The sequence below is a fragment of the Nerophis ophidion genome, linkage group LG16, assembly GCF_033978795.1.
Source record: "Nerophis ophidion isolate RoL-2023_Sa linkage group LG16, RoL_Noph_v1.0, whole genome shotgun sequence".
Taxonomy (NCBI): Eukaryota; Metazoa; Chordata; class Actinopteri; order Syngnathiformes; family Syngnathidae; genus Nerophis; species Nerophis ophidion.
The window spans coordinates 39,857,904-39,870,025 of record NC_084626.1 but is presented as its reverse complement, the minus strand read 5'-3'; the positions used below and the strand labels follow the sequence as shown (position 1 = coordinate 39,870,025).

Here is a 12,122-nt window from a genome sequence, read left to right as displayed (position 1 = left end):
GAGTTCCTTCAGGAAAATTAAAATTTTCAGCACAATCCCATTCAAGATCAGACAAACATTACAGGGAGACAGAACAGGATCGCTGACGTATCTGCTGGCTTCCAGCGCCCCTTACAAAAAAGGTGAGATACAGGTAAACAATTGGGGGGGGGGGGGGGGGGGGGGATAAGAGAAAAAAATAGAAGATTAAAATAAAATAAAATTTAAAAAATCGGTCTAAGCCTGGGCCCTGGAAAGGGGGTCCAGACTGAGGCCAAGGGAAAAAAAACAACTCATAGCCATAGTACACATCCCTCTCACGTGTTTAAGAGGGAAACATCAAAGATGGCGATTCCTGGCAGTTCTGCAATTTGCTTAGCTATGCCTAAGACCGTGTTAGGATCGAACAAAACAACTGGTCATCGGTCACGCCTCTGCCATGAAGTACTGCGATTGAAGACTCTGCCGCCTTTTGAGGAGATTTGTGATACTACCGTGCTAATCTGCTTTGGGGCCGTGTTCAAAAATGTATGGAGACGGGCATTTCGCCATTATTGGCACAAGGTTCACAGGATTTTGATAAACGCCATGAACCGAACCAAATCCAAATTGGCAATGTGTGAACGCCAGTTAAAAGCAGGGCTAAGCGTCAAGCATCAGTGTTCCCTCGATTATCGCGGGCGTTATTATGTTCGAGACCACCTTGTGCATTTCTGCCCTCTATTTCATTTTATAAAATGTTTTATATCATATTACGTTTGTATATGCAAGTCTTTGTAAGCCCTCCACACAGCTCCCATACGGACAAATAAACATCTCTTATAAATGCTTTCATAACACTTTGATACACGTTTAAAAACAATGTAATTTTAACATGTAAAATAAAATGTGTACTCAAACTTTAATGTACTCACCGGTACTTTAAAATCTGTGATCCACTTAAATTACAGTAATTGGTGTGGGCACACAACATAGCAAAATGAATAGTGGTCCAACCACACTTGCCTCCAAGTAATTACTCATTTTTACAGTATGGGCAGTCGTGTTTTATTAGGCTTTCTATCGGGCTTTATCAGGTATCCTTTGCTACTTCATGTTAATATTTCTGTTTTGAATGCTGTTTTTATTTTAAAATTGCTCTTCATGACAACCAACTAACGCATCCATTGTATATATTGTAGCTTCTAAATACTGGGACATTCAATTTTTATAGATTATTGTCTAATAACTGTGATGTAACCAAGCGGCTAGGAGTGATGACAGAGCAAGGAACGACTGTTGTCTCATTTCTTAGGGTGAATCACCTCATCTGGCTCCTCTCAATGTAGAGAAGCAGTGGGTTTCCACCGAGCTCCTCCCGACTGATAGAGCTTCTCACATAATCTTTAAGGGGGAGCACTGCCACCCTACACAGGAAACTCATTACAGCCGATTGTACCATCTTGTCCTTTTGATCACAACCCAAAGCTCATGACCATAGGTGAGGATAAGAATGGAATTTAGAGCTTTTCCATCTGACTCAGCTCCCTTTTTAGAGTCAGATGCAATGGCCACATCACTGCAGACGCCGCACCGATCTGCCAGTCGATCTCAAGATCCATTCCTCTCTCACTCATGAAGAAAATTCCAAGGTACTCAAACTCCTCAACTTGGGGCAGGATGTCATTCTGGACCGAGAGATCACACTCCACCATTTTCCGGGTGAAAACCATGCACTCAGACATTGAGGTTCTGATTCACATCCAAGTTGCTTATCACTCGGCTGTGAACTGATACAGTGAGAGCTGAAGAGCAAATTAAGGCCAGGAGGACCCCATCATCTGCACCAAACCAGATCCCCTCAACACCCTGACTGAGCCTAAAAATTCTGTCAATAAAAGTTATCAACAGAATCAGTGACAAAGAGCAGTCAGCAGTAAGTCAGACTTGTTTTCAGTAAAGGCTTGAAAAATGTCAACAACTGTGATCCATCTGTATCTATCATTTTGCACATTTTTGTCTCAGCCTTGACACTGTCTCCGGGTCATATTGTTTTTTCTGCTGCCAGTGCTATATTACTAAATAGGTTTGCACATCACGGTAATAACTTAAGTGCTTCATTATTCAAAAAATATTTTTGCTAACCAGACACTGTGAAAGCATACGTGTTGCTATTTTTATAATATTTTCAGCAAAGTTATACAACTGTAGAAGCACATAAGGAAGTTTTGTTGCGAGTTACAAATGCAACTCAGCAGATCAGGGGCCTCATGTAACAACAGTTACGCGGCATTCCTACTGAAAACAGACGTACGTTCAAATCCAAAAAATACGTACTCCAGTAAAAATTTGGATGTATCAAAGTGTATGCACACACAAAGTCAAGCACATTTCTTTTTTTACATCGCAATCAACTTGAAATCGGTCCCAGATATCAGCGTGGCTTGGCACGCCGTTACCATGCCCCTTTTAAATATGCAAATCATATAGAAAGTAGCCATGCGCTTAAGCGCTGCACACTTTGGTCAATCACAAGTCAGTTGGAGGTGCTTCTTTCTGGTGTTTGGAGCAATCACCAGAAGGGTAAATTGCTGTGTGCTGCGGAAAATTGTAGGCTAAAATAAAAAAGAAATGGCCGAGCATCAGTAAAGTGAGGAAGGAAGAAGATGGATGTACATCGCCAAAACAGACCAGTGTTTAAAAACATATAGTCACTGCAATTGGCTTATAGGCTGGTGGTCCCTCCTACCTCACCGCTTCATTTGTACCCACCCCAAAAGCACAACACTCCGTGCCAGCGGACAAAATTATGTAACTTTGCAATCTTTTAAATGTGAACATGCCAGCGTTTCATAAAATATAGGAAACACTTTGACTCTTGTTTGACAACTCAATTTATTATTAGAACTAGAGAGAGCTTATTTCTCGAGCAGCTAGCTGTATGTTTATGTGACATCCTCCTCGGTCTCTGTGCCAGTGTGGGGAAACCACCCGCTGATGTTGTCCGCCTAACATGGCCAAAGAGTCCCAGAACACGTTTTGACAACAAAAGTTGGCAAAATAATTGCTTAAATAAATTAATATATGACATGAATATGAATATAAAGTATGCATTGGCAAAAAAGCGAATGTTGTTCCTCTACCTCCATCTTTTTTACATTATTAAAATCGAAGGTTGGCAAAGCCAATAACCACCTTTATATTTCTCCAAAGTATCCACAGGCAGCAGAAATGTACAAACCCTGTTACGTTATGAGTTGGCACTTTTTGTTAGATGTAAATTTAAACCGAATACAATGATTTGCAAATCATTTTCAACCCATAATCAGTTGAATATGCTACAAAGACAACATGTTTGATGTGCAAACTCATAAACTTAATTTTTTTTTTGCAAATAATAATTTAACTTAGAATTTCAAGGCTGCAACACGTGCCAAAGTAGTTGGGAAAGGGCATGTTCACCACTGTGTTACATTGCCTTGTCTTTTAACAACACTCAATAAACGTTTGGGAACTGAGGAAACTAATTGTTGAAGCTTTGAAAGTGGAATTCTTTCCCATTCTTGTTTCATGTCGAGCTTCAGTCGTTCAACAGTCCGGGGTCTCCGCTGTCATATTTTATGTTTCATAATGCGCCACACATTTTTGATGGGAGACAGGTCTGTACTGCAGGCAGGCCAGGAAAGTACCCACACTCTTTTTTTACGAAGCCACGCTGTTGTGACACGGGCTGAATGTGGCTTGGCATTGTCTTGCTGAAATAACCAGGGGCGTCCATGAAAAAGACGGCGCTTAGATGGCAGCATATGTTGTTCCAAAACCTGTATGTACCTTTCGGCATTAATGGTGCCTTCACAGATGTGTTAGTTACCCATGCCTTGGGCACTAATGCACCCCCATACCATCACAGGTGATGGCTTTTGAACTTTGCGTCGATAACAGTCTGGATGGTTCGTTTCCCCTGTGGTACGGATTACACAATGTCAAATATTTCCAAAAATAACTTGAAATGTGGACTCGTCAGACCAGAGAACACTTTTCCACTTTGCATCAGTCCATCTTAGATGATCTCGGGCCCAGAGAAGCCGGCGGCTTTTCTGGATGTTGTTGATACATGGCTTTGGCTTTGCATAGTAGAGCTCTAACTTGCACATAAAGATGTAGCGACAAACTGTATTTAGTGAAAGTGGTTTTCTGAAGTGTTCCTGAGCCCATGTGGCGATATCCTTTAGAGATTGATGTCGGTTTTGGATACAGTGCCATCTGAGGGATCGAAGGTCACGGTCATTCATTGTTGGTTTCCGGCCATGCCGCTTACGTGGAGTGATTTCTCCAGATTCTCTGAACCTTTTGATGATATTATGGACCATAGATGTTGAAATCCCTAAAATTCTTGCAATTGCACTTTGAGAAACGTTGTTCTTAAACTGTTTGACTATTTGCTCACGCAGTTGTGGACAAAGGGGTGTACTTTGCCCCATCCTTTCTTGTGAAAGACTGAGCATTTTTTGGAAGCTGTTTTTATACCCAAGCATGGCACCCACCTGTTCCCAATTAGCCTGCACACCTGTGGGATGTTCCAAATAAGTGTTTGATGAGCATTCCTCAACTTTATCAGTATTTATTGCCACCTTTCCCATTTTCTTTGTCATGTTTTTCAGGCATTCCATTCTAAAGTTAATGATTATTTGCAAAAAAAAAATATGTTTATCAGTTTGAACATCAAATATGTTGTCTTTGTAGCATATTCAACTGAATATGGGTTGAAAATGATTTGCAAATCATTGTATTTCCTTTTTATTTACATCTAACACAATTTCCCAACTCATATGGAAACGGGGTTTGTACATACGTCAGCCATAAAGTTGGCGTAGGGCAGCACACATTACTACGTCAACGTTAGTCTTGATGCATCTCATCTCTGCCGTGAAAAAGTATTTTTGCCAGTTTTTTGTGTGCCAGCTACCTTGTTACATGAGGCCTCTGGTATGACAATGTTCCACCATTGATGTTAAAAAGACCATTACTGAGATAGGCTCCAGCACCCCCGCGACAAACATGTTTTATTGTGCTTTCAAAGAACCTGTGTTGTCTTTCTTCCCTAGTTCAATCACCTGTCACTAAAAAACAAGAATTTCCTTAATCAAATTGTTAACGTGTCAATCAAGTTATTTGGTGAGTTTTAGCTGTCTCCAGCCATCCTGTACAATAAACAGGTGGTACAGGTAGCTTCCTCCATTTCAACTGTGTCTTTCTACCTACACAGCCTTTTTCAGCTCCTCCCCTCTGGATGGAGGTTTTTAGTCCCAAAATGCAAAACAAAATGGTACAGGTAAAAAAAAAAAGAAAATTCTCAGCTGCCATAACAGAACTAAACAAGCTGTAGTCCCTTAGTTGCCCATATTTGTTTTTTGTGTAATTTGTTATTCATTCAGGGTATTTTATTCTGGGTTGTGCCAAACTATATCTAATTGGGTTTTTGTATTTATTCCTTTATATGTGGAACTCGGAGTACATTAAAAAAAAATCTTAATCCTTCCAAATGTTGGTAATGCCTGTTATGTGGTGGGTACTGTATTTGCATTGCATGTCTAAGATTGTATTTTTTCCTGGATGTTTACTGAATGTCTTGATCTTGCTGGCAGCTAACCAAGTTTATCTTTGGGTACTAATAAAGTAACTTAACCTAACCTAATTCCTGGCTCCAACTCCTCACCCAAACGCTACTCATAACAGTCATCGCAGCAAGTGCTCCACAAACTGCCATGACCAAAATTCTTTACCTTATCCTTTATTTACAATGCAGAATCATTTGTTTAAGAAATTGTTGATTCCTGGTTGCTCACAAGCCTTGGCACAAATGCAGGATTGAGATTTACACACAATGGAGCCTTGGTTACATCTGCAAACTCTGCAGTGTGTGTGATGTTGTGATTTGTCTACAGGTGGGCCACTTCACAGACACATTCCTTTCACATTAGAAGTCAACATGTTATTGTAACATGAACAACTTAAAAAAAACATTGGATTTTAACGACAAATATGAGTTGGGCATCACAGCCAGCAGTGTGAGCACAGTTTAGATGTCTGCAACAAATCTAATTTAAGGGTTTTGCTTTGCTTTTACTTTGCATGAAATTATTTTAGGTACTGATACATTCAGAGTCTGGCAGCTACAACTTACCACTATCGGAGAGTGTTGTCTTCACAGGGGCCTTCTGCAAGACTGTCATGTTCAAAACCTGACACTCGTGCTGCATGTTTGGTGGAAACTGGCAGCTGCGAGGTATCTGAGCCATGAAATATTCAGCTCCACCGAGAAACATATCTAGATGTAAAAAAGAAGAATCCACAATATATCAATTGGTAGAAAACAGGTAACACGACAAACAAATCTTGAATGACTTCAGCTCAGTGATCATCTTAAAGGGTTTTGAAGTATAAAGTGAATTATATTTATGTAGGGCTTTTCTCTAGTGAATCAAAGCACTTTACAGTGAAACTCACAATCTAAGTTACATTTTAAACCAGTGTCGGAGGCACTGGGAGCATGTGGGTAAAGTATCCTGGCCTAGGACACAACAACAGTGACTAGGATGGCGGAAGTGGGGATGGAACTTGAAACCCGAAAGTTGTTCGCACAGCCACTCTACCAACGGAGCCGTGCTGCTTGTTCTTTATCTTAATTTGTGTATTATTGACTGCAAAAACAAACAGTGTGATAATAACCATAGAACTAGAAAAGGCTGATGGCGACATACAAAAACCATCTATTGAGCCGGACACGCTAATAAAACACCATGTTCTACAAACCTCGTTTCCAAATGAGTTGGGAAATAGTGTTAGATGTAAATATAAACTGAATACAATGATTTGCAAATCCTTTTCAACCCATATTCAATTGAATGCACTACAAAGACAAGATATTTGATGTTCAAACTCATAAACTTTGTTTTTTTTTGCAAATAATAATTACTTAGAATTTCATGGTTGCAACACGTGCCAAAGTAGTTGGGAAAGGCCATGTTCACCACTGTGTTACATCACCTTTTCTTTTAACAACACTCAATAAACGTTTGGGAACTGAGGAAACTAATTGTTGAAGCTTTGAAAGTGGAATTCTTTCCCATTTTTGTTTTATGTAGAGCTTCAGTCGTTCAACAGTCCGGGGTCTCGGCTGTCGTATATTACACTTTATAATGCACCACACATTTTCGATGGGGGAAAGGTCTGGACTGCAGGCGGGCCAGGAAAGTACCCGCACTCTTTTACTACGAAGCCACGCTGTTGTAACACGTGGATTGGCATTGTCTTGCTAAAATAAACAGGGGCGTCCATGCTAACATTGCTTGGATGACAACATATGTTGCTCTAAAACCTGTATGTACCTTTCAGCATTAATGGTGCCTTCACAGATGTGTAAGTTACCCATGCCTTGGGCACTAATACACCCCCATACCATCACAGATGCTGGCTTTTGAATTTTGCGCCTATAACAATTCGGATGGTTATTTTCCTCTTTGTTCCGGAGGACACCACGTCCACAGTTTCCAAATATAATTTGAAATGTGGACTTGTCAGTATTTATCAGTATTTATTTCCACCTTTCCCAACTTATTTGTCACGTGTTGCTGGCATCAAATTCAACATTTTTTTTTTTTTTTTATCAGTTTGGTTATCAAATATGTTGTCTTTGTAGCACATTCAACTGAATACGGGTTGAAAATGACTTGCAAATCATTGTATTCCATTTATATTTACATCTAACACAATTTTCCAACTCATATGGAAACAGGGTTTGTACATGGAAACAGACACACATCTTTTTCATTTTAGAAAATAAACATAAAACCCCACGAAGGGACAGTCTCTGTAAACAAAATGAAAATAAGCCCACCAAATTGATTAATTTTATATTATTTTAAATTATGCAGTGCTCAACCTATTTTTCACTTGCCAGTTAAAATTTTTACTTTGCATGTACGGTAACTGATGATGCCTAAATGATGCAATTTGCTTATTCTAATTCTGTCCTAAAGAACTTACATTTCTGGGGTTTTCAACTGTAAATATAACACACACATTGAACTCAGAATTGTCACTAGTCCATTTCAGGCAACTTTATTTATTTGTTGTACTAGGTTGCTGAGATGAAGATGACTCTGAGTAACAAAACTGAAAGTAACAACGGTGAGTTTTAGTACAGAATGATCCATTGATCTAATGATCCATACAGTGCATCCGTAAAGTATTCCCTTTGCTTCACTTTTTCCATTCTACACACAATACTCCATTATGACAATGTGATTTTTTTTAGAGATTTTTACAAGATAATCAGAAATAAAAATCTACGAAACCACCTTTATATAAGTAGTTACAGCTTTTGCCATGAAGCTCAAAAGTGAGCTCAGGTGCATTCTATTTCAACTGATCATCCTTGAGATGTCCCTACAGCTAACTATCTGTGGTAAATTCAGTTGATTGGACATGATTTGGAAAGGCACAGACCTGTCTACATATGGGGTCCCACACTTGACAGTGCATGGCAGAGTCGAAGGAATTGTCTTTAGATCTCTAAGACAGGATGGTCTCGAGGCACAAACCTGGGCAAGGGTAAAGACAATTATCTGCTGCCTTGAAGGTCCCAATGAGCAAAGTGGCCTAAGTCATCCATAATAAATGTTTGGAACTACCTGGGTCCTTATGTAACAACCTTGTGTTAGCACAGAAACATGGCGTATGGCCTTTTTCACGGCATATATGAGATTTATCAAGCCTGATGTTGATGTGGAAATTTCCGTTACCTCACGACAACTTCATAGCTGCCGTATGCACATTTCTACTGGCTGGGGATACTTTAACGACACACAAAGATGGTCGTTCAAGCATTGCCAACATTTGATGGTTATGGTTATGAATTTTGTTATAGACATGTTTAACCAAGATAAAAGAGAGGCAAGGACATACAATTCCCTGGAGTCTATCCATATAACATTATTTTCACATGAAACTCCAATCTGGCTGTAAGCAGTACTAATATATTGGGTTAGTTGTAAGTTACACAAATTATATTTATACTAGGGGTAATAGTCACTCACCTCTGCGAAAGTTATACATATCATACCACAATGACTATCATTTCAAACCAGGTGCAGCACTATCTTATTTTTCATTCTCTTTGTCTGCTTTGGCCATGCACATCCATCTTCTTCTTCAAGTTCTTTCTGATCCGACAATTTCGTTCTATTTTATAGCATGTGTTGAATTCTCTGAGACCGCCCCGCAATGACAGTTTGCTGGAATCAAGAGAAAAAAATTTAAACCTGATTGGGCTGCATTTTCAGCACTGAAGCACATGGCTACTTTCAACATGATTTGCATTTTTATAAGGGGGCGTGGCCTGGGCGAGATCTGTGCCAAACCACACAGACATCTGGGATCAATTTCAAGTTGATGGCGATTTAAAAAAATGAAATGTGCTTGGAATTGTGCGTGTGCACACTTTAATACATCTGAGTTATTACTTGCGCATGTAGCTTTCTACTTCTATTTTTAGAGGGAAATCCGTGCAACTCTAGTTAAATGAGGCCCTTGGAATCTTCCTGTAGCTGGCCGGTCATCTAAACTGAGTGATCGGGGGAAAAATGCCCTAATTAGGGCACTTTTTGGTCCAGGACCAAGAACCCAACGGTCACTCTGTCAAAGCTACAGAATTCCTCTGTGGATACATTTCCAGAAGGACATCTTTACAGCAATCCACCAATCAGGCCTGTATAGTCGAGTTACCAAACGGAAGCCATTACTGAGTAAAAAGCACATGGCAGCCTGTTTGAAGTTTGCCAAAATGCACCTGAAAGACTCTCAAAACAATATTCTCTGGTCTGATGAGGCAAGGATTGAGCTCTTTTGCATGATAGTCATGTGTCATGTCTGGAGGAAACCACACACTGCTCATCACCAGGCCAATACCATCCCTACAGTGAAGCATGGTGGTGGCAGCATCATGCTTTGGGGATGTTTTTCAGCGGCAGGAAATGGAAGATTCTAGTCAGGACAGAGGAAAAGATGAATGCAGCAATGTACAGAGACAACAAGGATGAAAACATTCTCCAGAGCGCTCTTGAATTCCGACTGGGTCGACGGTTAATTTTTCAGCAAGACAATGACCCTAAGCACACAGCCAAGATATATAAAAGGAATGGTTACGGGACAACTCTGTAAATGTCCTTGACTGACCCACACAGAACGCAGACTTAAATCTGATTTAACATCTCTGGAGAGATTTGAAAATGGCTGTGCACCAACGCTTTGCATTCAATGTGATGGAGCTTGAGAGGTGTGGCAAAAAGCAATGGCCAAAACTGCCCAAAGATAGGTGTGCCTTGCTTGTGGCATTGTATTCAAAAACACCTGAGGCTGAAATTGCTGCCAAAGGTGCATATAGAAAGTATTGAGCAAATACTGTGAATATTGATGGACATGTGATTTCTTAGTTTTTTATTTTCAATAAATTTGCAAAAAAAGCACAAAAAACGTTTTCACATTGTTGTCATGGGGTATTGTGTGTAGAATTTTAAGAAAAAAAAAACAAATTTATTCCATTTTGGAATCACGCTGCCTGTACCATAACACAATGTGGTAAAGGAAAATACTTCAAGAAATAAATACATCAACGTTTGAACTTCATCACTTACATAGTATGTGATGCAACTTCCTGTGTATCATGTGACTTGTGGAATAGTCCAGAAGAGTTTAATGTGTTCGGGTAACAGGACTGAGTGAAAATCCAGGGACATAAATGTGAATTACAACTAAATATATATTTTCTGAAAAAGAAAATGAACAAAAAGTATTTTGGGGATAAAGAGTAAAACAAATATGTAAAAATGTATACATATATATACTGTATTTCTGAAGGACTTACTTTTTTATATTTAATTGTAAAGTAATTTTTGAGGACCAGCAACAAATACTATTTTAACTGTAATTAAGGTTGTTTAAATTGTATTTATCAAATATGCAAGCCGATCTATGTTCATGACACTTTGATTAATAAAAACATTATTTTCAGCCTAATTGTATCGCGCAATTAAACATTTTATTTCTTGGGGACACAAATGTCACCGATTGGTGGCACTGTTTTCTATAGAAATGTGTTGGCTATCATGTTGGAACAGTTTTGACATCCATCCTTAATGTGCTTTGCATTACCTTCACTTGACAGTCCACTCGGCTCAGCTTTCACAGTGAAGATTCTCCGCACACTACAGGAGGCAAACAATGTGATGCCGTCCAGGCTCAAAAATTCTGCAGCCTTGAACAACTCTCGGGTGAATGACCCGAGGTCCACAAACAAAGTAGTCCACTGTGACAAGAGCAAAATAATCTTGTTCACATTTCAACACTGATGGTAAAAAACACAGAGCTCACATAAAAATAATGACAGAATGTCTGAGATATACTCACAATATTGCGTTTCACTCCTGAAAGAGGTATTTTTGCATGCCAGAGTGTGGCAGACAAGTCTTTATGCACAGTGGATAAGTAGAGGCGTCTTTTCAGGTGGCCGACATCAGTTACTCTGAGGCACAACAACGTGAATGATCAAACTCGGGTAAAGTATAATAACCATGAATTTAGGCCAACACTGCTTGAATGGTGGGCTGGACCTCCTGGAGGATGTTCCGTATTAGTGTTTATATTCAAGCTTAAACAATACACAAGCATTGGTGAAAGCAATGCTTATGCTAAACAACAGGCTTAAGCCCCAGTAACATGTGTACACAGCTGATGGAAAACTTTCTAACAGGTATGAAAAGAAAATAGGAAACAGGCGTCAGAGCAGGGGTGTCGCCAGACAGATTTCACTGGGGCACGTGCCCCACGGTTGATCTGCAGTGCCCCAGTAAAAATTTCACCAATAAAAAAACGCTTCAGAGTTTTAAGTGTACATAACATAGACAACAGCGCACATACTACTTAGTATGGTAATTGATTGCTACTGTATTCCCTCCAAGTAACAATGTGCACATGGCTACTTAATATGGTAATTTATTCACGTGTGATGAGACTTCAGTTGAGAGAGAGAGAGAGAAAGAGAGAGAGAGAGAGAGAAAGAGACAGAGAGAGAGAGGATGAGAATCACTGCGTGAGGTAGGTAACGT

General features: G+C 39.6%; 1 protein-coding gene across 2 annotated transcripts in view; it reads right to left on the bottom strand.

The window, feature by feature from the left end:
- The window catches only part of cfap20dc (CFAP20 domain containing), a 60,474-nt gene that overhangs the window by 37,947 nt on the left and 10,405 nt on the right, over positions 1–12,122 (bottom strand). For both annotated transcript variants that reach the window (XM_061875205.1, XM_061875206.1), the window contains exons 5-7: positions 11,425–11,539; positions 11,170–11,323; positions 6,143–6,286 (exon numbers count right to left, since the gene is read on the bottom strand). In XM_061875205.1, the coding sequence (XP_061731189.1) occupies positions 6,143–6,286; positions 11,170–11,323; positions 11,425–11,539 (413 nt within the window). The remainder of the gene's footprint in view (positions 1–6,142; positions 6,287–11,169; positions 11,324–11,424; positions 11,540–12,122) is intronic.